General features: G+C 40.3%; 3 protein-coding genes across 5 annotated transcripts; 1 reads left to right on the plus strand and 2 right to left on the minus strand.

The window, feature by feature from the left end:
- Positions 1–224: 224 nt before the first annotated feature.
- On the minus strand, positions 225–16,302 carry ccar1 (cell division cycle and apoptosis regulator 1). 3 transcript variants are annotated; one of them, XM_046401942.1, is made up of 26 exons: positions 16,195–16,302; positions 14,911–15,071; positions 14,512–14,687; positions 14,254–14,394; positions 13,964–13,996; positions 13,460–13,656; positions 13,050–13,176; positions 12,242–12,361; positions 10,622–10,814; positions 10,300–10,444; positions 10,059–10,214; positions 9,737–9,962; positions 9,007–9,120; positions 8,505–8,671; positions 7,454–7,664; positions 6,187–6,270; positions 5,900–6,088; positions 5,478–5,669; positions 5,154–5,375; positions 4,930–5,059; positions 4,541–4,629; positions 4,307–4,447; positions 4,003–4,123; positions 3,641–3,823; positions 3,136–3,341; positions 225–882 (listed from the first exon to the last, which is right to left on the minus strand). In XM_046401942.1, exons 2-26 carry the CDS (start codon positions 15,020–15,022, stop codon positions 808–810), a joined length of 3,750 nt encoding a protein of 1,249 aa, XP_046257898.1. In that variant the 5' UTR covers positions 15,023–15,071; positions 16,195–16,302; the 3' UTR covers positions 225–807. The 3 variants fall into 3 exon arrangements, with proteins under 3 accessions (XP_046257898.1, XP_046257899.1, XP_046257896.1); XM_046401943.1 differs by lacking the exon at positions 16,195–16,302 and adding an exon at positions 16,146–16,169; XM_046401940.1 differs by lacking the exon at positions 16,195–16,302 and adding an exon at positions 15,867–16,115.
- A 216-nt stretch (positions 16,303–16,518) lies between these two features.
- Positions 16,519–20,194, minus strand: zgc:110319 (uncharacterized protein LOC796111 homolog). Its single transcript, XM_046402613.1, has 8 exons — positions 20,079–20,194; positions 19,437–19,537; positions 19,173–19,308; positions 18,654–18,720; positions 18,441–18,552; positions 18,039–18,102; positions 17,589–17,763; positions 16,519–17,267 (listed from the first exon to the last, which is right to left on the minus strand). Exons 1-8 carry the CDS (start codon positions 20,141–20,143, stop codon positions 17,199–17,201), a joined length of 789 nt encoding a protein of 262 aa, XP_046258569.1. The 5' UTR covers positions 20,144–20,194; the 3' UTR covers positions 16,519–17,198.
- A 3,423-nt stretch (positions 20,195–23,617) lies between these two features.
- si:dkey-228d14.5 (uncharacterized protein LOC796266 homolog) lies at positions 23,618–27,402 on the plus strand. The gene is made up of 7 exons (XM_046402242.1): positions 23,618–23,942; positions 24,884–24,931; positions 25,016–25,078; positions 25,177–25,244; positions 25,334–25,464; positions 25,906–26,083; positions 26,656–27,402. Exons 1-7 carry the CDS (start codon positions 23,878–23,880, stop codon positions 26,847–26,849), a joined length of 747 nt encoding a protein of 248 aa, XP_046258198.1. The 5' UTR covers positions 23,618–23,877; the 3' UTR covers positions 26,850–27,402.
- The last annotated feature ends 443 nt before the right edge of the window (positions 27,403–27,845 follow it).

Consider the following 27,845-nt stretch of genomic DNA (forward strand, 5'->3'; position numbering starts at 1 on the left):
GCTTATCTTTTGGTTCGTGTGTAGTTTCCTTCGTCAGAAAACGAGATGCTTGTCACAGTAAAACATGAAATTCTGAACTGGCAGTGCAGCAGTTGGTGGATATAGTCAGAAGGTGCAGACAGGGAAAAGGTCCAAGAGAGGCAGGAACCATGCATAGCCATATCTTTGAAAAAACAAAACAAAAACAGCAGAAACCACTTAAATCAGCAAAATAAAAAAAGAACTACAAACTGAAGGTGTTTATTGAACAGTTGTGGTTAAACAGCAGATTGGGACAATTTACAAAGAAATTCTGTGTGAACCACATGGAACCCGTTCCCATCCTTTACCATCCAAATTAGTTTCTTTTAAATATAGCTGTATTTAATGAAATCTCTCGCACATAAATAGCATCATTATTGCTCATTAGAAAAAAACGAAACTCTCAAACAACAAAGTACAACTCGCACATACTGGCTTTCAAATCTACAATGTGGCATTTTATTGGCCAACAACGCTAAAGCAATGGCAAAATGTAATGTTAGCAACTGAAATTACTTAAAACTACTGAAAGTTAGCATTCAAAATTGTCAAGACTTAAAATTATTCTAAGTAAGAAAACTAACTCCTCAAACAAATCTATTGTACACAAAAACCGAAGGCAAATTAACACAAGGGAACTAATTCAATAATTAATTTTACATGTACCTGGGAGACAACAGGTCCAGATAAAAACCGCCAAATTATGCTTATTATGTTTAGTGAATATTTACAATTTTTAAGATAATCAGTGTTATAGATTAGCTTAGTTTATCTTAAATGCGTCATTCATTCGTCAGCGCCGTTTGTTTGAGATGTCTGAATGTGATCGCCAGCGACGTCAGACTCATCTCCTTCTTCATCCTGAAAAGGAAATAAAAATGATTAGTGAATAAATCCCCTTTCACACATTTATCCCTTTACATTAACCTGGTGGCAATTCATCACGCTGCTGTCACGTCTGAACAAGCACCCTGGTCACGTGTTTAGGCAGAGATTGGCTGATGATAGTCAAGCTGCACAGCTTGTGTCACTCGTATGAAGCAAGTCTGAAAACAAGGGTGCACCAACTGATTAGCCAGCGCTATTTTCCAATATTCCTTCTAACTAATTTGATCAGTAATCTCTATAAATCAGATCTGTAGGGCTGATCAGATAAACACAAGAGATTCAAGTTTCTCTATGTGTCGCTAAAATACCACAGTGTACCGCCGGGCTCAAACAGCATCCCGTCATCACTGATGTCATCTGTGGCCAAATGGAAACAGAAAATGTGTTCATAAAGGACAGATTCTCTCTTGGCAAATGACGAACTTAACCGAGCGCTGACAACATCGAAGCACATCTTCTCATGCTATTACTGTAGTTGATGGCTGGCATTCAGCTCAAAGCCTACAAGAAATATGAAGATTTTGAAATGTTCCCTTTGTACTGGTCCATCAGTCCTCTCAATCACATACTATTGCTGGCAGGAAATCACAAATATGTTTCACTGGTTAAACCAAGAAGGCAAATCTGTATTAAAACTGGTGTGAGGAGAGCTGGCTAGCAGTTGGTGAGCAACAGGTGCGCCCTGCAGTGTGTTTGGCTGAGGGAGCTAACAGGTAATGGACTGAGAGTTTCCATACAAAGGAACACGAAACCGTGAACTGCAGTTTAAGATGACAACACAAGTTCACAGTAAAACAAATGTACTGAAGTACTTCAGCTGACTATGGTCTGGAAGTAAAAGCTCAGGGCAAAAAGACCTCAGAACAAAAACTGACACAACTGAGACTGATGATACTAAAGTAAAGAAACAACATTTTGATGGGTGAACAGCATTGGTTGATGCCATTTCCAGAAAGTGATGATCCCATTTGTAGCATCCATAACACACAATGTGTCAGAGCTTGTGTCAAATGAAGAAAACCACTTGGCTGGTGACATCACTGGAGCCTGACAAAGCAGTTTGACACTTTAGAGGGTTGTGCAGATTAAGTGACAGACACATAACTGGGAAGTGTTGTGATGCACACTAGAAGGACATCTTAAATATGAAAAACATTTGAAAACAAGTGTAAGAAAAAAGGCTAATTTAATTAATATTCTCAAGTCACAATACACTGTGACTCTCATGAAATGTTAAATATATAAATATCAACTATGAATTAAAAAAAAAAAAACATGTCCCACAGTGGACACTGGAGACATATCTTCATCAATATGGAACTTTCATATAAAGTAGCAATTTCTTTAATATCTAGGATTTTACTACAACATATTACATAACAACACCTATATTTAGAAACGCCCTTTTTGAAAAAAGAAGAACAAAATCAATAAAAGCAATGATGCATAAAAGCATCTTGACTCCAGTCTTTAAAAGGCTGCTGTAAGTTTTTCTAGTCACCAGATGTCACTGTTTGGACATCTGGTGAGTTTGGAGCCCTGAGGCGTCAGCTCTCTCTTCAGCACAATCAGAAGGAAAAGTCCAAAGCTTCATAAGGCTTCATTCCTCTGTAATTACTTTACATTAAAGTCTTCAATCTTATTAGGCTGCACGCAGTAACATTTCTGAATTCATTTCACCACAGCAAACATGAAACATGCTGAGAGACAGAGACTGGAAGATAAAATGGACTTAAAAAATATCAGTAATCAGTTTAAGTGTATAATATCTTGAGCTCTCTAAAACCACCACACTCTGGTTAGGCCCAATGAGACATCAACTAATTTGTTTTTCTGTTTTAATACCCCTACATGGACGGCTTCCAGTGGAGTTTGGGTGAGCAGTTCTCGAGAAAGCTGGAAACAGAAATACTAGAGGCCAAGCAAACAGTCTGTGTTGAACAGGCATGTTTTGAATGGGCGGTGTACTGTTAGTCTTAAAATTCATCAGTGGCCCAGCCTGAGGGGTTTTGAACTTTTGCTGTTCTAGCTCTCCCAAATGATCGTATAAGTGAGTACCTCTTCTCAACTTCTGATCTCATGTCTGAATAAAGATGCACAGAACATTAACACAAAAGTCACCCGTGTCTGCATGATTAAATGCAACACACAGACACATGAAAGCAGAAATGTTCTGTATTCCACACCTAAAAGGGGCTCATTTCTTTTAAAAAAGAAATTGCTCACCTTTTTCAGCACTCCCAGCAGCGTCTTAACGGAGGTCATCAAGGTGTTGGATGTTTTGATAATCTGGTTGTGGTACATTGTTTTCTGTTCCTCCACAGTCTTCAGAGTCTCCTCAGTTTGGCTCAGAGTGCTTTTCACCTCCTCCAGCTCCCTGGATAAGGCTTTGTTAGCTTGCTCCAACTGTGATTTCACCTTTGCATCTTCATCTGATATGAGACACGACAACAAAGTTACACGAACGATTAAGAGTAAACCTCAACATTAAAGAGCACATGAGAAAACATATGAGTGTGTTTGCAGCAATGTACCAGTCCACATTTCAACAGAAATCATGAAAGGAAGAATGCTGAATGATGCGAGACTGGGCGTCTTTGTAGCAAAGCTCAAATTGAGCCAGATCCTTGTCCAGATGGACTACTGGCACAGAGTGTAGCTTGCAACTCGTGAAATTATGAGATCATTTTCACAAGGTAAAAGATACATCGTAACACAATTCAGATCATACCAATTTTGGCATCCTGCACCATGAGCTTCTGCTCTATCTCCTCTCGTGCTTTCTCACTCTTCTCCAGTTTCTGCATCATACTGCCGATGTCGACCATGGCTCCATTATACACTATCAGATTACCAGACTCGCTGGCCTCTGACTGAGTACGAGCTTTTGGAGCAGGAAGCAGCCCCCTGTTACCTGACAGGAGAAAAAAAGGAAAAGTGTTTCATAAAACTGAAATCACTTGCAAGACCTGTCTGCCATGTATGTGAAACTTATTTTATGAATAGAACAGAATAGATTTTAAAATTGTACTAAACTGACTACTAAAGAATTAACGGAAACAGTTTTAACCACAGAGAGCCATGTCAGCTCACCTATGAGATTTTCGATTTGAGCTTCATTAAAGGAAGGAATGGGTTCATCCCTCCCTCGGTCTGTCAGTTTACGGTAGTAAAAGGACTCTCTGACCACTGGTTTGTTCAACAGCTTCTTTATCTGGAGACAGACAAAAAAAAAATCAACATGACAGTTTATTTGTATATTGAGTTCCTCAGACAAAAAAAAAAAGACAAAAACAACAGCAGGAAAGGAGCGAAAAAGCGCACAGATCCTGACACAAACCATGAGGCATTCTTAGGTTTGGGGTGCGTGTGTGTGTGTGTGTGTGTGTGTGTTCACCTGAGCACGGGATAGGTGCAGTCCCAGTGTATACAAGATTTCCTCCAAATCTCTCTCCAGCAAATAACCACAGTGGCTCTGGTCGAAGTAGACAAAAGCCATCAGCAGCTCCTTGTTGTGCGTGACCATCTGCTTCTTCTCCTGGTGTGACAGCAACAACCACATTTACACCAACAACCATGTTAACACTACAGTAGTGTCTTTAGAACAAATCTACAAAAATAACAAACCAACCTTGTCTTTAGACGACCTCTCTTTTGACGACTTGCGGTCATCCTTGCGGTCTTTCCTGTCTCTGTCATTGGAGTCGTCATCATCCTTGTCTAAAAAATAAGAAAAAAGAAACAGATATAACAAGTTGGAGAGTGGAACAATGCTGAATGACTATAATGACAATACAGTGGTAATTTCTTTATTATTGCTTTGTGTGTTCAATGAATGCAACTGTAAGAAAAAATTCAAAATCTCAAAAAGCCATATTTTTCCTCACTTAAGGTCTCAGAAACTGTGGAAAGGGTATCCATCACAGGTTCAGCGTGGTGCATGATTTCTCATCATTGACCAACTCGTAAGGGAAAGTTCATAGTTCTGTTGTGTTTTCAGAAAAAGAGAGACTGCAGTACCATCATCATCGTCATCATCTGCATCTTCAGCCTCCATGGGGTCATATTCTTCAGCATTGGCTGTGCTGCCATCATCTTCATTCTCCTCTTCATCACGAGACGACTCCTTTCTCACAGCCTTTTCATCGCTCTAGTTTAAAGCACAAGTCACACAACTGCATGAAAACACAAATCGTTTGGGCAAATAACTGACTGAAAAGACCAGTTAGGATTGAGAGGCTTGCCTTCCTCTTCTCCTCCTCATCCTCTTTGGTCTTTTTTACTACTGGCTCTTCATTCTCTTCTTCTTTTTCCTTCTTTACGTCACGCTTTTCAGCCTCCTTTTTGGCTTTCTTTTCCTTTTCTTTCTTGTCGTCTTTGGCAGGAAAAGCAGCGAGGGCTTTATATATGCGGTAGCCAAAGTCCCTCTGTAGCATTTCATTGAACAGCTCAGCAAACAGGGAGACCTGGTTTGAGAGACATTAAAAATATTCAGTTGGTTTTATAGTACATGTGCATCTTTCATCTTTTCTGTAGCACAAAAAACTGCTGTGACCAGCTATTCTTACCTCAAAAGAGTGCTCCTTGTTGTCCTCCAGTCTATAGTCCAGCAGCACACTCAGGGACATGACACTGCAGTCAAATTTGCCATTCTTGGCTGCCCAGTTGGGGTGTACAAGGATGGTAGGCTCATCAGGGAGGATGTAGCGTCTTTCTCTCCGCTGGCGCTCAAGCTCCTCCTGCTTCTTCCTTTCCTCCTCCTAAAAGAAAAGCACACTTCAGTTAAAAGAGTGCTTCACATGAAATATATAATAAATCTAAACTGACAAAACTACATTTCTCATGAACAACTGCACAGTTAACTTGAAAAATATAAGGAGACGTCCACCTTAATGTTGCCACAATGACAAAACTGTCACTAACACTATTACATTTCTCAAATAATTGAATCTTGTTGGTAAAATGATTGAATTAATACAATTTTCTATACCTCTCTGTCTTCCTCAGTGCGAGATGGCTCCTCTTCCTCAGGAATTTTACTCTCCGGTTTCTCAGGCTCTTTGGACTCTTCCACCTGCTCCTCCACCTTCAGCTGCTTGGTGAGGCGAGCTATCAGCTGTGACTTTAAGCCCTTAGAGCTCAGGGAACGGCAATCAAGCTCCTTGCGCAGGTCGTTTACCTACATTTTTATGGCAGAGGTTCAAACATAATTCTAAGTTAATTCCTTGTCTGTTCTCCTAAGTCTAGCAGTGCTGAGACTTTCTCCATGAACCTCACCTTCATTGATTTCGGGTCAAGTTTAGCCCAGTGAGTGGGAGTACTAACGTCCTTCGATTCACCATCATCCTTCTCCTCTTCCTCCTTGACAGGAAATCATTAGGACAGAGACAGGCAGAAAGAGAGAAAGAGGTGGGATAGTAAACAGTCAGCAAACCACTCGAGGCCTGAGTGAACTTTAAAGTTGATCCGTGCAAGAAGCAAGGTCACATCTGTCTTTCATTGTCTCGTCCTAGTGAGCTCTCGACTGTGTTTAAGTCCACTGCTACTGAAGCGTACACAGGGAAGCTCTCTAGCTCTTATAAAAACCAACAGAAATGACCCCCCAGCTGCCAATCAATCAATCTGTGGAACACAAAAAAAGGTAAAAATCAATGAGAGGTGTGTCCAAAAGGTGTGTAGGTACATCAGGTGAACTGAAGCTGGTCTCCAAACGGAGTGAGGATAGGGTGGCCCTACCATGGTCTATGACTGGGGTACTTGGTATTACCATTTATTGGCTTTATACACCTATGTCAGATAGGAGCCATCTGTCCTTCTGTCCAACCAACTGCCCTGGAAAAACCAAACTCTACATATAGTCCAAATGAGAATGTAGAATCCAACAACAAGAACATACAAGAAACAGGACTTGGGGAGGTTCTCTTTTCGAAGTCAGACAATATAAAATTGATGTGAAAAATCATAAAAACACACATTTCTATAACACACACGATTCACACGCAACTGACTCCACAGATTCCAGCGTAAAGAAATATTTCAGATTCCAGTGTTACGAAAAAACACTGGCGCAAATTTGAGAAACTATTACACCAATTATCAAGCACCCAAAAAGGATCTTAAGAAAATATTGCATAAAATAATGCAGCAAAGAAGTCAGAATTAACATGATTACACCCAGATTAGTAACCAATTATGAGGTATCTGAGCTGCTGGAAGCTGTTTTATCAGTTGCGATCAGGGCCTACACAACACAACCTAGTCTCACTGCTTCCACTGTATGTGTCTGCTGAATGTGAGGGAAGGTGGATGTGCTGATGGAGGAAGGGAGGAATTGGACCAAAGGAGAAGGGGACAGGTGAGAGAGTAAACAGAAGAAGCCTAGGTGAGGTTTAGTGGAACAATAATCTGCCTGTGTTGGTGTCTGTTTGCGTGAATGGTGAGGTGTGCTTTGTGTCTGATGTATAACTGGGGTTTGTTTTTTTGTAATTCCTGTGCCTTCCTGTGAGAAGCGGAAATGAGAAGAGAGGGATTAGCGGTTCAGTGCCTGTTCTCCATCCGCCTCCTTTCGTTCGGCCGACAGCTTCTCAGACAGCTGCTCCCGGAGTCGCCGTGACAGCACCTCCCACTCTGAGCGGGTAGGAAGACAATGCCAAACATCCGGAAGAAACAAAACCACTGTCTCCACATGAGCAGGGACTGTCCGCCCCTTGTGTGTCTCCTCCGGCCGATGATAGCGAATCTCTGCAAAACGATACCTGTCGCAAAGGAAGAGGGTGCATTGGAAAGAAACATTCTGGTCAGGGCACAGTATAAAAGGCAAGCCTTGCTAGGGCGAGCCTTCTACAGCTACTCCCTCCCGTTGAGGTCACTAAATGATTGCACATATCATTGCAGTGACCCGTCTCCCATACAACACGCAGCATAGACACAAATGGACCCAGTCTGCAGCTCTCCAACTGTTGTCACAGGTTACGGCAGCCATATTGAGAAAGTTAACAGACAATCACATAAAATAAATCACAACCCCATATTCATCCCCATTAAAGCTTCAGCCAATTATGGATGAGTGTTCTGCATTTAACCTAGGATACACTTAACGCACTACATTAGGGTTGTGCGAAGAGAGACAGAATCAACAGGACAGTGAAAGCCAGTTAAATATGTAAGATATTTAACAGAGAGAAAAGAAAAAAATAAAGTAATGACAGTGTCTTCTGGTCCAGGCTACTGCTTCCAGCCACAGTCCATGCGTTTTTCATCACAATGAAATATGCATATATATGATGTATAGAGAGTGTGACAGAAAGAGAGAGCCAAGACGATAACACACAAAAGGCCAAAAATAACATTGCACAAACACAATAAATAATAAAAGTAAATAATAGGTTGAAAATTAACAACATAATAATCATTAATATAAAAAAGAAACAAAAAATATCACCTCACATGTCCAGGATAAGATTTAGTATAGAGGTAGTAACATTATGTAGCATATTATATATACTCAATTTGCAATTTTGATACCAGCAGAGTTAACATGTCTAAACAAAAACACAAAGAGAATAACAAATATTAATGAGAATAAAAGCTCTTACCACTGAGTGCAGAGACTAAGGTCTATGCCTGTGAGTGCCTTGCAACAGCGTATGGCTGTCTTTATAAGGACTGAAGGGTCCCTCTCTGGGTCAGCTCCATCCAGAGAGGGAGACCAGTGACCACCAATGGCCATGGCCTCATCTTTACCTCTCATTCCCACCAAAAACTAAAGGACACAGACAGACAGACAGATGGGTACAAAAGAGAGCCAAAGAGAAGAATATGTTAGATAGAAATGGGAATGACAGTATGGAAAAGGAGTATGGAGCGTGGAACGACCAAAAAAGTGGACAGAGACAGAGAGAGAGTGAGAGAGAGACAAAAGGATCAGCAACATGTCCATAAAATCATACCTCTGAGGATCCACTAACAACAGAGAAAACACCGGGAGCCAACATCAGTCAAGATTGTTCCACACTGCAGGTACTCAGCAATGGAATAGGACAAGTCCATCATTGCAGCTCATGTACATGTTAGATGTATGGAAAGTGAGTCATGTACCTTAATGAGTCTAGCAGGATGTTGAAAGGAGTCTTTGACTTCTTGGGTGTCCTCTGCCAGAGCACATGACTTGTGATAGAGCTCCTCTATACTGGGGTTAGCAAGTAGCATCACCTGAAACATAAAGACAACACTTTTAAGTTATCCTTAAAGTATTCATGAAAGGCTTTGTTCATGCTGGTGACATTCGAATTCTAAGTCAACTTTTAAATGCTGCGCAGGAATGTCTTGCATATAGTGTATATACATTCTATTTACACCTGGCATTTCTGCACAGTTGCAGATAAAACTAGACTTATGTTATTAGTACAATACGACTAACAGAATTATTGATGGACACCGCAAGCTTGTTTAACTGCACTGTAAACAGAATCAACAACTGCTCTTCTGTTGTATTTCTGACAAAAAAGCTGCTCACTGAGTGTTGTAGTATTAAAGCAGCCAAATCACCCAGACTGAAATTTTAGGGATTACAAATTTAGCTTTAATCCTTAATATCTTTCTCCCAAATGCATCTCTGCATAGAGAAAGGTTTATGTTGCTAGAGAAAGACCCAATGAAAGACCCACCAAATTATTAATATGTTTAACATGAAGAGTGAAATCTGTGATTGTTCACTGATTTATGCTTGGTATTGTTTGTAGCTCCACAACTTTATACGCACCAAATCTTGTGCGTGTCTTGATGACAGATGACAAACTGATGCAGTGTATTTACACTGAAATTATACCTTAGCACTGTAGGTGTGGTTGGCATCAGGAGGGTCCAGCACGGCCATATTCTTGACTACAGGATCCACCTCTCGGTGCAAGATGTGGAAGTTACAGGCATTACTAAATTGGAACGGTCTGGTCAGAGGGAAGGCATCCACCCAGGTGAAGACAGCATGAAAGAAATCACTGGGAATGTAGAGGTTCTGATAGCGCCTTCTCAGCTCCATCATATCACAACTGGTGCTGGAGAAACCACAGAGGACAGTTAATAGCTCAACAAATAATGACATGCAGTACAACACTACAATGATCTGTTTCCACTGAAAACACCGTACTCACCCATCTAGGCTGAACTTGGAAAACTGGACGGTATAGCGAGGAACCACCCTACGAGGCCGTCGAGGTGAACGGTCACGTCTGGGAGAGCGGTCTCGGGAACGTTTGCGTGCAGGTGACCGTTCTCTTGACCGTCTCCGCTCACGGTCTCTGTCTCGACTGAAAAATTGAGAAAAAGCATCAAGATGAATAACAAAGGCATATTACCTATTCTAGGTAATATTTTTAGGTAATACCATCTTACCTGCGTTCCTCTTTAGTTCTAAGAATGAGCTCTGGGCCTCGGTCATTACGACTGGGGAAACGAGGTGGGGGCTCAATTCGTCTGACAGGTTGTGGCTGTGGCATCATTCTCACTGGAGGCTGAAGCAGACCTCCGGGAAACACATCTAGAGACAAGGGAAATAATGCTAAGCACCTGCTTGCTTAGAAAACACTCAACACATACCACAAAACAGCTTTAAGTCTGTGGTCCATGTCATGCCAAACAACTGAAAAGATAATGGTGCCTTCACTGCTCTATATCCAATATGGGATCAATGTAATTTCACTAACAAGTATTTTACCTTTGGGTGGAGGCTGTGGCAGCAGAGGCTGGGGAGGGTTTTGGAGGAGAGGGGCCAGAGAGGCAGCAGATAGCTGGGCCTGCAGTAGCGAAGGAGGGGGAGCCGGGGCTGGAACACTGAACGTGTTTGGGGGAGGTAGTGACTGCAGGATGGTGGGGGCTGTCTTCATAATGTTAGGAGCTTGAGGCTGGCTCTAGAGTAAAGGACAGGAAGAAAAGGGAAAATAAAAGAAGAAAAAAAGGAGGTGAGCATACATTCAAAGACAGACCTTAAATAATCTTCAGTTATCATGCCAATGACAGCTCAGCAAATAACAGGATGAACTGTACAAAAAACATGGGTCAGTGGCTGCTTGAAAGAAGAAGCTGGGAAAAGGTCTCAATGATTTCTTGAATGAAACAATCACAGAAATCTTAACGAAGGTATCCTGATAAAACAATACCTGGTGTTAATCAATATCTAAACCCAGAAAGCCGGTCCAGTTCAGTTTCATTTGCTACAAGACACAGCTTTATCACAGATCGACTTCAGTTGAATCTGATAAAAATAATAATCCAGGTTTTGACCTGTCTGAAAAAAATGGAAAACAAGACACCACTGTGTACCAATAAAAAATGGTTAAACCAGTTATCAGAAAAGTGTAGATAGGAACTGTTAAAGAATTTTCACTACTATATTTTAATACTTTGTCTCAGGAGATAATCTGATCGCCCTTACAGAATTCAATCTGTAGCAAAGACCGTAAGAAAGTATAATCAGTTCAGCGCCGCGCTTAGAATGTTCAATGGAAAACATGGTGCTGAGATAACATCTGGGCCTCGGGCTGAAGAAGAGTCACTGAGAGAAGGCCACAAAAATGTCACCATTCAGAAATATTAACTATAAATAACACTGAAAATTTTATGTGTCTAGTTCTTAAGACACTGATCTAAATGTGAGGTACTGAATGGTGCTTCAGGCCAATCCTAACAACAAAGACTGCTGTATTCCAACAAAGTCTTTTGCATGAGATTTCTGAATTGAGCTGAAGTTATAATATACTGGCAAGCATTTCTACTTACAATGATTGTTTCACACTGCACACTGTTCCTACATTAATTAAAATATGTTACATAATAGGTATTCTTATTTATAGCAGCTTTTCTTGAAGTCCCTGTCATCTGCAATGTCCCCTGTAGAGAGATTTGCTGATTTAAATATTAAGAAGCCCAAAATGAGAAACAGCTCTGAAACAAAAATAACAGTTCAAGAAACATTAGTTTGTTTTTCAGATAAACAATATATATAACCTGGGTAAAAAGGCTGTAATCTACTGCAAAGAGTACAGTCAAAAATGTATAATGAATATATATATATATATAGGTATAAAAATAGTCTCTCTGTAAGACAACTTAATGTTCCTTAAAATAAAGAAGGTACTGTTAACCCGCTACAAAAATGTGGTTCTACCCACTGGTAACGACAGCAAACTACAAGAACAAGCAAAAACTGTAGTTAAGAAAAGGTGTCCACCATGAATAGGTTAAGCAAGAAAGTCAGGAAACAAAGAAACAAAGTATAAGACAGAAACCGAGTAGGGTGAAGGACCAAAAATTGTGTGATTCAGGGCTAGGGGGTTACATTTTGTCTGTTGTCCGCAGTGGAGTGCATGTCTGAGTAGCGCAGTTGCATCCCTGGCTCATTGTAAAGGCTGCCAAGCTGTGGGGAAGCTTGAGGTAAAGGCTGAGGCTGCTGCTGATGCTAGGAGGGATTGAGAACACAACAGTCAATAAAAAGACACAGAGGTACAGGGAAAAACTACATAATTTGAAGGATGAAAAACATCAAAACACTTAAATATATTTGGCCTCTCAAACTAAGCCAGGTCAATGTCCAGGATTTAAAATGAATATGTGCATTTCACTTAGGGATATCCAAAAATTCAAACAGATGCATTGTCAATTTTACCATATAACTTCCAACACAGTGGCAAGCCAGCAGGTGTTCCAATGTTAAGTAAGTACATTAAGTCCATAGGCTGAACTTAACTGAAGCAGACAATCAAACACAAAGTACAGCACAAAAGCAAAGAAAATGTTTCACAAATTTGAAAGACTACATTGGGGGCTTTTGGAACCTAAATTCACATATCATCATTGACTCTTTACAAATGTTAATAACGCTACCACCTGTGAATATCTTCACACAGTAAATATAATATAATTACTTCCTTAACAAAGAAAAAAAGCCACAATACATGCCGTCACATCATGAAAAAGGGTAGTTTCAAAACCATGAATAATGATGTTTATAATGACACCCAAAAAAAAAAATCAAAAAGTGAATCAAAAAGTGAACTAAAATTGAAGCAGAACCCCTCCACTTTGTATTAATGTGCCCAACAATGTTATCCTTTTCTTCTTAAGCAACTGAGTGCAAGTGTTCTCACCGACTGATTTGCTAGCTGAGGTAAAGTCTGGATGCGCTGGGCGTTCCACTTGAAGGGCATGTTTGGGTTATACACAGCTTCCACTAGGACCCTGTCACCCACCTGAGGGGTCTTCCCCTTCACAGCACTGAAGAGATACAAAAAATACATTTAGACACCTCGGAACATCTGTCTTTTAGGCCACTTCAGTTTCAGGTTGAAAAGGGTGCATACTGTATATATACACACATGTGCCACATAATGGAATGGGAAATGACAAGGACAGGGTAAACATGAGCATAAGAAAAAAGCAGTGTCAAAAGTAATGAAGAAACTATAGGTAATGAAATGGAGAGCATTCAAATAATCATTACACCAGCACACTCACTTGCGCAACAAACACAGAGATGCCAAGAACCATACTCTTTCACCTTAGCTGAAAGAAGACATCTTCATCTACAAAGCCAAATGTGTCATGTAGCTTGTTGACGACACCAGTGAAAACTCGCTGCTTCTGCGGTTGAGTCTGTTGTTGGTGACTTGAACGTGGTGTTGGGTAGGATACAGTAATCTGGGCTGTCTGCTGGGGGTTGGATAGGCTTAGGCTGGTAGGCAAGGCAACAGGGGGCTGAAGGTTTGGGAAAAAGAAAGAGGGTTACAAGTCTAAAACCATTCGTAAAAATGATGGCCATTCAAACGCTTCAAAATCAAATCTCGACTTTTGCTCCTGTAGATAAATTACTCTAAACACAACTCCATTAAGAAAACTGGTGATTAACCAATCAATAAGGCAATGATTCCTTAAGCTTTTCAGCTGGAATGGAATCATTGGGCCTTGATTTCTGTCAAATGCTAGAATTTAACAGGACTGAGAAAAATATACATACATCTCTCTTTACATATAGATAGATACATATATACAATTTTCACATTACCTGAGAAAGCAGTGCCTGCTGAGGCTGTGGAAGCTGTGAAGAAACAGAAAATACCAAGCATGAAAATTACTACTGTATGACATGAGCTGCGTTTACTTTCCCACCAACACTTCACTTCTACATTGCTGACAGATCAGAATCTATATGTAGCCATGACAAATCTATATATGAAGCATAATGGCAATGTCATTTATTTCTCTGAACCAACAAACACATTCTCCAGGGCTAGTATGCATAGAGGACTATGTCAAATAAAATGTGACACAAAACAAAATGAGCCTGTGTTTCACCTGATGAGGTACATTGTACAGTTGCTGTTGAGGGGGTTGCTGGGGAGGTTGTGGTTGTTGCTGTTGTTGCTGCTGCTGCTGCTGTTGTTGTTGCTGCTGCTGCTGTTGCTGATACTGCTGGAGGGCTGTATTAATCTGAGACTATATACATTACAAAGAACATGGAAGATATAGCAGTTGATCAAACAGTGTTGCATGTGACCATGGCAAAATGTATAGCTTGCTTAGTGTACACAGAACTCCCTCAAAGTGACTGACCTGCTGTAATGCTGCGGCAGCAGCTGCAGCAGCTTGCTGTTGCAAGGCAGCAGTTTGCTGAGACAGCTGATAGTTTGCAGCAGATTGGTTGCTGAGAGAGACTGCAGCCAAGGCTGACTGCTGAGAGTAAACAGAAGGAGAAGCTCCCAGAAGAGATGGCTGCTGCACACCAAGAGCTGCAGAGAGAGAAAATAAGGCACCAGAATCAGAAAGGGGAAAAAACAAACTGAATAAGGATGTTGATGCAGAATAGGATATTCCATGAGGGTGTGATGTAAGGTATAAGAGTCAATAAGAAAAACTCAGTAACTAACAGTGAAACAATAAATATTTGCATAATTGTGTATCCAGTAAGAGCGGAAGTGAAACAGCTGAGAACCTCTGCTTTGCTGTACTCACAGTGCAGACTGTTGAGGTCGAGAGACTGTCCTGAGTGGCCCGGCTGTGACACCGCTGTGGCAGCAAACTGAGTTGCCCACGGTGGATTCTTCTGACCCCCGAATTGGGCCATGACTCACTCAGGTTAAGAAACAGTCTCTGCTTGCCAGGGATGCTTGTCACTAAAAACAAATCAAAAACAAACAAAAAGCATAAAATACTTTTGAGATATTAAATATATTTAACACACAAACCTGAACTCTATCCGCATATCACAGTCCAAAACCAAAATTTTACGAATTCCAGACAGCAACATTGGACTGTCCATAATTTGCCACCACTGACTTTGCAATGCTGTCGGTTAGTGAAAGCCGTCTGTGTATTTGCAGCCAGCAAGGCGTCAACAATGAAGACTAGTCAAATAAAAAAAATGACAAAACTTTCAGAAGCAGTAACGAAACAAAGGGGAAAATGACATGTTATGTCGTCAGTGCAATAACTGCACTCAGTTTTACATTTAACACGTTACATTCACTAATTTGAAGGCACCTTGAAACGGCTAGCATGCTGTTCACAGTGACTGGAAAAGTCATGACAGCCTTTAGCTTTATCGAGTTCCTTCCACTGACTGATTCTTAAGACTATCTCACAATATTTTAACGCAGTTTGCTCGCAGCAGTAAAATGAATAATAAGTAAATAATGTTACTTATGCAATACTTAATCGTACGCAAACATACAAAAACTCCTCCTTGATTTCTGCAGTACTCCGTAGATTAGTAACTGCTGACACAGCAACCTCGACGGCAGTTTGACTATCGTTAGCCACTTTAACTGTCAGCAGGCTAGCGCAAGCAGCTAGCGAACGGTTATCTAGCAAGCTAGCATTAATGCCGCTATCGTTGTGGGTAACAACAGCTAACTAAAGCTTCGAGGTATTGCAGCTTCGTTAACATTATTTATACTTATCTTGTTTACCTCCTACGATATAGCAAACAGCACTTCTAGTGTATGCCAAAACCAGTACGTTAGCTATACCTAACCAGCTAACGCTTAGCTTTCGCACATCGTTAGCTTTGTTGCCAGATTAGCCTCGTGCTGGATTTGTTATCGAGAGAGGCCCGAATGTTCGTTGGCTCTGGCAATTGGTATTGAATGGCCAATGTTTAAGAAGCATAAAAACACACCATCACCAGTGGCTGCAACTATCCAGCGTACAATCAATAATTGTACTTCAAATTTGCACGAAATACTTACGGTACCAAACGTTGTTAGTTTTGATAAAAACATGGTCAACATTGCTTACCGCTGTCCCCTGCGCCGGCCAATGGAGACTTATACTGCGCATGCGTCAGATAGAAAACCCTATCAGCTATCCTAGCCGCTTTTCAGTGGATGAAGCCGTTCATCTGTATTCACGTCAAAATTGAGGAGCCTGAGCAGCGTGGCTAAAAAGGATTAAAAAAAAAAGAAAGTAAATCTTATTTTGTGCAAATGCTTGTGCCACAATTCACTTACTGTTATTCCTGTAAGAACAGTTTGTGAGCAGTCATTCCTTGTTTTTTCTCTACTCACATAGAGCATCATGACAAAAGTAAAAACTGTGAGTAATGATTAAAAAAACGATTCAGCAATAAAGATTTACTTTTAAACTGTAAACTTTGACGTGGTAACAGAAAATCTTATGAACAGTGCACAAAGCAAATTAAAATAGCATACAGATATACAGAATAGCATATACTGTAAACCTACTTTCACTTAAAGCTTAATTGTTGCCTAAATAACATTTTATTTAATCTATAGGTGATGCATCAACAAGCAAATTTATCCAGTCATATTTAACTTGGTATACAGCCGCAACAATGAAATATCTCAAACTGAAATATCTCAACAAATCAGCATTCAGCATGACCACAAAAAATGCCAAAATCTTTGACACCATCTCCACCCTACTAAAATATTCTTTCAAAATATACAATATTTATAAGAAATAAATACATCACAAAATTTAGCCAAAGCCATCACAGTATAACATTTTGACTGGTTAGAAGAAGAACAGTATATTTCTGTCTACAGGTATATTTATGTATGTTTCTCCTTTTCTTGGTAACAGGGGCTTACAGTATGTCATACACAGCTTAAACTCTTAACAGCATATAGAATGCACACAAAATAGCAGGTAATATTTTTCTCTCTTCATTCTTAAGATTGTAGCAAAGTAATTACAGGAAATAATGCAATGCTGTATTTTTACAAAGTGGAACATATTTTTCTTCTGACAAGTTGTGTCTGTGTTGGTCGAGGAAGTTTTTATTCTTGTAATTTGCGTTCCACCTCTGAGAAGACCTTTGCGTTGATTTCATCCACTTCATCTTCTACCTGGGAAAAAAAGGCAATTGACAAAATGTGAAATGTGTCATAAAAGTCTGTGAAGAAATATTTTACCTTCTTTCCGATTATACAGAAACTAGACTCAGTATAATAGCAAATAAGTAAAACGGATATTGGAAAAGGATTATCTTTTCTTCATTTTCAAAATTTTATTTGGCTCTTCTTCTTAAATTTGGAAAACTGGACCCACAGATTGTCTGGTTTCGTTTCTCAGCTCAGGGGCACAAAAATAATAATTAAAATGAAGTGAAGCTTGGTCTGAAAAGAAAAATTCACACTAATCTCAAGTAAACTGATCTTGATAATCACCTGTTCCACACTGTCTACTTCTGGGATATAAAACTGCAGCATGTTCTGAATGCCATTCTTCAGGGTAACTGTGGAGCTGGGACACCCTGTGCAGGAACCAACAAGCTTGAGCTTGACTGCGCCGTCTTCAAACCCCTTAAAGATGACATCGCCTCCATCCTCCTGTACTGTAGGTCTTGTGAGAGAAAAGGGTCCAGGTCAATTTTTACAGAAAGAAAGTAGCACAAGGACAGAAAGATTAAGACTGTTACCTCAACACAACCATCTTTTACAACATTGAGAGAATCACTGTTATGAGTCCCGAGTAAAAAAAAAAGAAAAAAAAATCATAAAGAAATATCTGATCAGGATTGAAATAATATTCAAAATAAATAAACTTCACAGTTAGCTATCCCAATTGTAATGGACCAAGACTAAAATGACTTCAGCTCTAGATGACTAATTTTGTACCTGATTCTCGTATCCAGAAGTTCCTTTATCATGGATACAATATCATCATCATCTTCAGAATGACCTACAATAAAGAAAATGTACAGTATGGAGATATTTACGCAAGATACGGTCAAGCATCTGGATTCAGTTAGGTACATATATACTGGGACAAGTATAAGTATTTTGGCATTTGGCCTCTGTACACCGCCTCATTAAATTTGAAACGAAGTGGTTAAAGCCACACTTTTGTCAAAACCCTTGAATTAAAGTTGGAAGTCTTCACGTATCTCACATCTTGAGTGTTTCATTTCAAATTCAGTATAGTGGTGTACAGAGGCCAAATGCCAAAATACTTGTTCCAATATATACATACCAAACTGTCACTACAATATGACTAATATGAGCAGGCTGCATACTCACTACTTTCATGGTACACAGCTCCAGTTGTTATTGGGTCACCACTCTCAAAGAACTTAGCAATGGCCTCCAAAGCGTGACGTTTAATGTCTGTCCATTCCACATCCTCATCTGTCTGACAAAGAAAACAAAGATCTCTAGAGTTATCTCACCAAAAAGATTTCATAAGAATAGAATCACACAGACAGAGACTGTACAAGTACATCTGATACTTACTTTAGTGACTGTGATAAAGTCAGGGCCAAAGAACACACTTTTTACTCCTTCGATTTCAAACAGGTCCCTGAAAAAAACATGTTATCACGTTATTGTTCGACAAAAACGAACATACCAATAATGAAAGTTGTGTTCATGTTAGTTTGTTTCATGATACAAACATCCAATTATGCTAGCTTTTATCAGGAGTATCACTCATAATTACACTGCTTTTAACAACATTGTCATTTAGTTGAAATGTATCAGCAAACAAAGCATAATATCTGCACAACGCAGGTATCACATAGTGTTATTTGCAGGCATAAATGCATCTTTCTGGTTATCTCTGTTTTGTGTTTGTGAGCAAGCACCTCATGAGAAGAAGTTCACCTTTTCCCTTACGTTTTGTATGATTTGTCAACACGACATCAGTGTACAACACACAAGAAAGAAAATACTGAACGCAATATTTAAATTGTGTAAATTATAAACAATACAATCTACGCATGATAAAGTACAACAGTAAACTTGGCACACAACCTGGCTAAAGATGAACATCCAGCTGAACTTGGAGAGGGAAAGTCAAGCGTCCCAGCTCCTAAGACAGCTTTACCAGGGAGAAACTTCAGGCTCTGAGGGTTTGGCGTGTCTTGAGTCTGGATGGACAGGTGTCTCGCTGAAGGATATTATAACAACAATTCCTTAATGATGTGTTTAGTGTTGTTTTTTTTTTATCTGAGACGTCAAAATAAGATGACAGAGAGTAAATGAATGCATTAAGGTGTCCAAAAAATGGTTTCTCACTTGAGAAGAGTGTAGTCGCTGTACCGGGCTGAGGCTGAACCTTTCTGAAGCCGTGGGTAGTGAACTGTGAGTAGCAGGAGCTTCTGGTCTTGTCTGAAGACCTTACAGCGTAAAAATTATTAGTCCATATCTGTCAGTAAAATGAAACTCATTCATTTCTTAAGAGAGGACTGAGTTAAGGATGGATGAAAGCAACGTCAGCAAATGACTACCGTACTTTCGCTGCTACCTTAGTGATTTATTGTGAATACATGGCTACTAACTGGCAAATGTTAATGTTATACAGATGCTTCATCATTTTACTCACAACTAAGTTCAGCGTCCGAGTTAGCTCGCGATAGTTAGCGGCTAAGTTATAAGTTTTGAGTCGGCAAATACACACGCATAAAATCAAATAGGATATCAAATGAAGATGAGTTCATTAATCTGTTTCGATACCTCCCTATAAATACATGGGCTGAATCAGCGTGAAAAGCCGTTGCTTTGTTGTCGCAGATTGCGAGTTGGCTAATTAGCTGGCTATACGTATCGTCCCAACACCGCTGCGGGTGCTAATTTATGTTTTACACTCGCGTTATAACTTGTTACACCAACAGCATAACATCTATACAAACAACAGGCCACAGCTGTTGAGGTTCAAACCTAAATTGAGCCGGATTTCTTGCCCGTAACACCTGGCGAATACCCCATCTCATGTGTGCCGCCATTTTGTTTGTTTTGAAAATGAGGACCCCGTGTGGTAAACTGCAAGTATTTCCGAACTGTTTTCCGAAAGTGACAAATACTCTTCAACTAGGTAGACCTCTCCAGGTTAAACGCTGGGAGCTGGCCAGAGCATCGACTGTAAGTAAAAGTTATATTTTTTCATGTTTCACGCTTTTGTCGTTTTTGTGTCCAGTTTAGTAAACCGTATACACAATACTGTCTTACTGTTGCCTTTAGACTTGTAGCTATGGTCTTGCCATGCGTGGATAATGCCTTGTTTTTCAACTAGTGCTGCTAACTTTACTAGTAACCGGTGGATGTACTATTTTAACAGTGACAGAAATAGCAGAAATAGTATCATAAAATTCTGATTCTTTTTTAAACAGGGTTAGAATAGCGGATAGGGCCAGTTTAGATTAGCCCTAATCTGTGATGAACACCATAAACGTTGAGTTTATGTAGGTTCTCAGTCATCTGGATCATGGTAGTTCAAGTGCGAGAAGCAAAGGCTATGTGGCGAGATTATCTGATTATCTGATTGTCTGATTATCTTACACTTTAGACCCAGCAAGACCCTCAGACAAAGGCTGGCTCATCGTAAGGGTAAAACACTCAAATTCTGGTCAAAGAAGACAGATGGCCTGACAGAGGGGTTAAACAGAGATGGGGGTTTACAACACCAGCTATCAGCCACCTGTATTTCAGTCTTGAGATCTCCCCTCATACAGCTTAACCCCCACCATCCCTCATGTGACCCAAGGGACTCACATGATGACAGGAGGTGTCAGCAACCCACAGGACCTTCCCCAAGGTGACAACCCCATTAGAGATTAAATACCTGGGACTCCCCATCAGTATTTAGAACTGAAGAAGCCTTTTGGATGAGAGGTAAAATGTATTCAACAGCCTAAAAGAAATCCATTTGCCTTTGCCTCGAGCACTTGAACCATAAGCGTTGAGAGTAGCTAAAATACAGCAATCACTTGAACCCTAAAACAATGGTTTGGATAGGAGGAGGATTGGCAAACCTGTTGTCATAAGTAGTCTTAGGTATGCAGATGTAGAAAATGTGTTTAAGTTGTGTACAATTTATCTATGTCTGTTTTGTTTTTGTTGTTGTTTTTACATGCACACTATTAAATGTGTGAGAAGTTCAATCTAGGTCCTGGCTATAATACAAACAATGTGTGTGTGTGTTTCATTGTATCTGAATTTGCACATGAATCTGTTCAGGGATCACCAGAGGACCATTTGTACCAGAATGCTGCAGACCCGACTGCATATTATTTGGACATAGGCCTTTCAGTGGTCGTGTGGCTACATGAAGCTGGTGACACAGGTTCGATAATAATCATCAAAACAGTAACACTAGTAAGACTGATAATAATGTTATCAATGCTGACATGTTGCTTTTTATGTGTTTTAGGCAGCAATCAGAAGGCATCATCTCCATCGCTACCTCAGCCCATGCCTAACAATGTGAGCTTTTTTAAGAAACAGACTTATATCAATGATGAGCGGATATAGAGGTGGAAGGAGATGGTCTCCCAAGGTCTCTAAAAGATATCAGTTCATTCCTGAAGTTTGGCCAAAAAAAAAGGAAAGGGAGCTGTGGGTGGACGTGACTTCTATTTCAAGAAGATCTTCTGCCTAGACAAGGTGGCCAGGAAGTGGACCACCTTAGTCGAAGCTTACGTGAAGGTGAAGGACAACAACCCCACTACAGGAAGGGGACCCATTCAGTTTCAGTTTTAGACTGAAATGGATGAACTTCTTGAGGTGCTGCATGACATTATGTTTCCAGGACGTCTTAGGGGCTGGAGGTGCACAGGCTGGAAGTGCTTGGCCAGCGTGGCAGTCCAGCACTGCTGACAGAGAATGCAGCCTCTGAACTCTCCACCCCAGTGGCTCTTCCAGCGAAATTCATGCTCTGCATTTAACCCACCCAAGTGACGTGCACACACACACAGCAAACCCGGGGCAGTGGGCGACCGCGTGCAGCGCCCGGGGAGCAGTGGGGGTTAGGTACCTTGCTCAAGGGTGGTGTACCCTTGGACACCGGTACGGGGAATCGATCCACCGATTACGGGTCCGACACCCTAACTGCTGATCCACGACTTCTTCCTACACCCCACCCTCAGCCACCCTCAGATGTTGTCTTGCAGTTTCTTCGTGACGTAGAGGCAGTTCGCCCTCTGCAGCATGAGGAGATTGTAGCCCAGCTGAGGTCTGCCCTGCAGGGTTACAAGTCTCTCATGTCTCAACTGCTGGACAAGCTGTGAGCCCAAATGGTGGAGAGTGAAATTCCATTATTGTATATAGTTTTGCACCATTTGCATTTCATGTCCATGCTTGCTTTTGTAGTTTTTGTAGTTATACTGTTCCATGTCCAGACAGCCAAACAACGAGGGCTTTTATTTTTTATCTGCTTGTGTTATTTATTATATTTTCAAATACTTTTTTAGGTAAGGTATTAGGTAAAATTCCTAACTATTTTCCAGCTCTCTGTACTCTGAAACCTCAAATGCAAGGACTGCTTTCATGGAGGTGTCCATCTTGTTTTCCAGTTTGTCTTGTGTTGTGGCTAATAGAATGCACCCAACTCAGTTTGTAACTGATGTGACATGTGACTCTCAGTCCCAAGTTACCATCTCTGAGACAAACAGAACGCAGAAGTAATTAACCTATGATACTGATCAGCATTTGTCTATTTCCTCTGTGAAGCAATGATAGCTACTGGTTACAGACGAAAATAAATAAAAATAATAAAATAAACTGAATAAGATTAACATTGTTAATCAGTAGTCATACAGTTACCATATTATGTAATACCTTAAAGGTACTAACCAGATGCATCTAAGTTTATGTATTTATACAAATCGAATGGTTAATGGTGTCTTCCCATGTTTATTTCCTCACAAAAACAACCCTTGAGACACAACAACAGTGGTGGAAGACATAGTCAGATCATTTACTTAAATGTAGTCGTTCCACCACAGCCACACAATTACTTACAATTTACTTGTATATTATGCAATTTATCTGCAATGTACCAGGTAATTATAGCTGTGAATGTAGTGGAGTAGAAATGGGCTAGGAAGTGGCATAAAATAGAAATACTCAAGTAAAGGTCAAACTCAAAACAGTACTTGGTACAGTGGAGTAAATGTACTTAGTTACTTTCCACCACTAGATGTCAGGAAAAACAAATCATTCCTCACATGACAGTCATGCAGAGCTACTGCTTTATTCTATAACCTGATGTCACACACACATCTGTTGCAAAAAATTCATAATTCAAATCTCACCTGTTGGAGAATTACCCACGTTGCAGTGGCTGGTTTAATATGGAGCATAAAGGTGAGTCTGTTTGGAATAAAACAATGTGACCACATCAAGAAAGCCAACCCCGTGTTTCCCAACATTTGATCTGACATAGCAAGGTGGTGTTCCAAAGGAGTGGCAAGGAAAGAGAGAGACTCTCACACAGAAGCAGGGCTGCACTCAGGATGTTGCAAGACTAATTAACTACCACAGCACAACCGTCTGCTTGAGGAACCTGAACTGCGCTCATACTGTACTTTTAGTTCTAATACTAACCTTGTATCTAATCTTGTATATATGTATGAGGCTGACTCCATGAGGAATTTCCAAACTGCTGAAGACGTCTACCTCTGAACATTGTGAAGACACCTGGACTTGAGAAATCTCTCAATTTCTTCCTCACCACAAAGACATGGTGCTCTGGATTATCTTCCCCATCTCCCTCTCCCTGGTTTCTTTCATTGGAACATGGACTGTGTAAGTTTACCAGAAATTCACATTTTATCATTTATCTCGACACCTGTGTGGTTCAAAATGCTAAGTAAACGTTTGTTTTAGAACATGTTCACCTGCGAATTCCACTGCTAAAACTGGTAACACTTGAACAGGGAGTGACAGCAAGGCATCACCTTATTTTGTGACAGATTTTGTGCTTTTCATATACTTTTATTGTAATATTCTAGCTCTACATATGTGCTGTCTTTGAAGAGTGGGTATGTAAAAGTCCCCACCAAAACAGCATGAGGACAGTTATATGCTATCTATATATGAAACAGCAACCTTGAAATATGTGATCTGGCTAGTTTTGTCCGCTGCAAGGTGTGTAAACCAGACTTTCAAGAAATGTTACAAGACAATATTGTTTGATAATTTGCTTCTTTCAACCTAAGACATGCATATCTGTCAATCTTTTTGTTATCTTTATTAATGACCAGTAATCCCTGTAAATCATTTGTAGCTACACATGTAATGAGGTCTTCATCATCCACTTCCATATGGTGTTTGCCTGAATAACATGTAGTGGCATTTCATTATACAGTATACACTGATTACAAAAAAGTTATCCATTGTAATTTTGTGCCAGTTGTACAATGTCATCTTCAAAATGTAACCAGTTGTTATATATATTTGTTTGTGGTGGTAAATCATTGGAGCTTAGTGGTTGTCATCCCCTCTTCTAACCATGTTGTTCATTCCTTCCATGGGTTTTATAGAGTTGAAAGGTATACATTTAACATTCCCCAAATCCTCATAAATTGATTCAGTGAACAGGAATGTGATTCCACCTTTCCACCTTTATTTTGAAAAAGTGGAAAAGAATGCATAGAAAAACTACCAAACAGTAATCTCATCAAATCAGGATATAACCCAATCATTAAAACAATGTCACTTTAGGATTTCTTGTTTTATATTTCCAGGTATGGGCTGGCCTTCTCCAACAATCATGTGTGCTCTCTCAGTGACTGGTGAGTTGTGTCTCATAAGTCCATAGTTGACCATCAGCAGATGAATGTGACAGACAATTCAGAACCTCATTCACTTGTTTTCAGGGGAGGTGACAACTACTGCAGAGGGAACCAGTCCAATGGATGTTGCTTTGCTCCCACTATAAGGTGAGAATTACAGCTCAATTAATTGCACCTTCAGCCTTTTCTTTCCACTGAAATCAAATAGTGAGACATCATTAAAGGAACATATCGTGTGATTCCAGCTCAAGTGGAACGATGGTCCCAGAAAATTCCCTTTTTACAGCTGTAATCAATGGTGGATCCTTTCTGTGTGAGTTTAACTGCTAAAGACCACATTAAGAAACACATTATACATGACATGAGTGATCTGTATTTTACCAACTATGATTTCCTCTTCAGTTCTGCTGTTCTGTATTTTCCACCATGCTCATATTATGGAGAGACATGCATGTAATTCCATGCTGAGCAAGGCTGCACTGGCCTTTGGTGTGGTGGCGGCCATGGGGGCATTTGCAGCTGGAAACTGTAATGTAAGTACTAACTTCCTGCTGCATATGGTTGAATAAATATCTGTGAGAGGAATGCAGCTCAAAACTCAAACAGTGAGCTGACAGGCCTTAGTCATACAGTGCAGACAATAAAACTGAACAGCTTCGATTTGCACCTGTGCTGTGATGGCAAACAAAGGCGGGTAACCATTTGTTTCCAGTCACCTCTAATGATTCAGAGCACAAGCAAAGTCGGCAGGGCTTGTGCACCTCCTCCATGGTTTATAACATAAGATTGTTTGGTTTGAGGTAAATTGTGCCATTTTTATTTGACTAATAATAAATGTGTTGAAGACATCAGCATCAGCAGTACATAATTTTAAATTTATCAACAAAAACCAGTCAAGCAGCTGTTTTCTGTGTCTGTGGTTTCAACTTTCTGTTCATCTGTTGATCCTGAAATCTACTGACTGTCCTCCACAGCCAGAGTACCTGTCGCTCCTTCACTACCTGGGAGCCGCCATCAGTTTCCTGTGCATCTGTTTCTACACCGTGCTGCTCACCTCGCTGACCGGGAAGTGTGTGCTGACAGGTTACGAAAAAGTTCTCTACCCATTACGCATCAGCTCCACTGTGATTCAAATCATTGTCACCATCTGCTGTATCCTTTTCTAAACCTTGGAGTTAAATTCATTGTCATTTGTGTGGTTAAGTATTTCACAAGAGACCTCTATTTGTGGGTATTTTGTGTAAATTATGCAGTTGTGGCTGGTAAAGCAGGTTGGACGACTGTCTACACGGTGTGGCTTGAAACACGACATTTCAGCATCTGACTTCAGTATGGACGTCTGAGTGTGACTCTCCAGCTGCTGCACAGCACCACAGTCACCTTTGTGACCTTTGTGGATCCTGGCTGCTGCTCTGTTTACAAAGTGGGACTGGCCACAACGGGCCACTCCACAAGTAGATATGGATTACTGGAAGTTTTAGGTGGATCAATCTTTAACCGGTGATTTCTTGTAAACGCTGAGCTTCACATTTGACACTCACATCTTGTCTTCTATTGACTTACCTTCTCTTACTTACTGTCATGAAGTGTTCAGATTGTACACCAGTGTCCTCAATAGTCTTGATATGGTCTTAGAACCAACTTATAATGAAATGTTTTTCTAATTGTTCTGTCAAACATCTGACTGCCACTGTTTCATCCATCCTTAACTTGAAACCCTTCAGATACTGTTTTGTTTACCCAGCAGGAGTACTTTTACATCCACTTGTCTGCTATATTTGAGTGGATGCTAAGTGTCAACCTGGAGCTGTTCGAGCTCAGCTACGTCGTGGAGTTTTGCTTCTTCTCATCCTTCATGCTTTCAAATCTGTTGAGCAAACGAGATGAAGAAAAACCTTTGATCCTGCCAATGTCCTGATATGAGGCTGCCAGGGTCCAGCTGAGGCACACAAGCACACAGGATGGAATGAAAAAGACATCCATAAAGACGATAGCTGGATCGTGGCCTGAGGAATAATATTTTTCTTTTCATCACTTTTCTGGGATGACCACTTTCAAAACATCTTATTGATACTACTGGCTAAAACTGTATGAAATTCTTTGTGGGCATTTCTTTACCTTCACGTTCGTTATTTATAAAGACCAACCAGCTTGTATAGCAAATGAACAAAACACATCAGTCATATTATACCTTTGCACAAACCATGTTCTGCTCTGCCAACAGAACAATTAACCTCAGGTGTCATACTCCAATGCACCTCCTGCATGTCAAGTGTTTTTGTGAAATGATTTTTTTCTTTTTTGGACATCAACATATCAAAAATGAACTGAGGATTACTCAGGATTAATACAGACACACAAGAATACATACAAGAAAATTTGACTGACGTTAACGTAACATGGAGATTCTTTGATGGATCTAAGCACTTATCTTTGGCACTTTAAAAAAAAATAATAAACTACTGCATACACTGAGAAGTCCTGTAATTCTGCTGATAAACAGGTATGGTTTTAAAGCTTTATCAGAAGGGTGGAGGACGTTGCAATCCACCCATTCAAACATTTTAATTCTCTGTCGAGGTACAAGATCCTGTTTGACTGGGTGCCATTGCCAATGAATGACATTTAGAGAAGTTCGTTTTGACAGTTCATTCACAGTACAAATTAAAAACGAAACGTCACTACAACATACCAAGGTAGATATTCACAAGTGGAGCTATGCACGTTACTGTGGGTGTTGTTTGTATCCATCCCAACACAAAGGTTTAAGGTGTGGACATTCCTTCCATCCGCCCATTTTCTTCTGATTAAGCAGGGTATCCAGACGTCCTTTCCCACGATTTTCAAGCAATCCTGGAGTGTTCCCAAGCCACATCAGATATGCATTTTCTCCATAGAGCCCTGGGTCCACCGC

This window comes from Scatophagus argus, chromosome 10 (assembly GCF_020382885.2).
Source record: "Scatophagus argus isolate fScaArg1 chromosome 10, fScaArg1.pri, whole genome shotgun sequence".
Taxonomy (NCBI): Eukaryota; Metazoa; Chordata; class Actinopteri; family Scatophagidae; genus Scatophagus; species Scatophagus argus.

Excerpts from the sequence above, each read along its gene's own strand:
- si:dkey-228d14.5 (XM_046402242.1), top strand. The coding sequence starts at position 23,878 with ATGGTGCTCTGGATTATCTTCCCCATCTCCCTCTCCCTGGTTTCTTTC. Across the intron at positions 23,943-24,883 it reads TTCATTGGAACATGGACTGT|GTATGGGCTGGCCTTCTCCA; the intron begins GTAAGTTTACCA and ends TTATATTTCCAG. Across the intron at positions 26,084-26,655 it reads AATCATTGTCACCATCTGCT|ATACTGTTTTGTTTACCCAG; the intron begins GTATCCTTTTCT and ends GAAACCCTTCAG.
- ccar1 (XM_046401942.1), bottom strand. The coding sequence starts at position 15,022 with ATGGCCCAATTCGGGGGTCAGAAGAATCCACCGTGGGCAACTCAGTTT. Across the intron at positions 13,177-13,459 it reads GATGTCTTCTTTCAGCTAAG|TGCTGTGAAGGGGAAGACCC; the intron begins GTGAAAGAGTAT and ends GTATCTCTTCAG. Across the intron at positions 9,121-9,736 it reads ACCACACCTACAGTGCTAAG|GTGATGCTACTTGCTAACCC; the intron begins GTATAATTTCAG and ends TTTATGTTTCAG.
- zgc:110319 (XM_046402613.1), bottom strand. The coding sequence starts at position 20,143 with ATGGCGGCACACATGAGATGGGGTATTCGCCAGGTGTTACGGGCAAGA. Across the intron at positions 19,538-20,078 it reads AGAAATCCGGCTCAATTTAG|GTCTTCAGACAAGACCAGAA; the intron begins GTTTGAACCTCA and ends TTACGCTGTAAG. Across the intron at positions 17,268-17,588 it reads AAGTAGACAGTGTGGAACAG|GTAGAAGATGAAGTGGATGA; the intron begins GTGATTATCAAG and ends TTTTTTTCCCAG.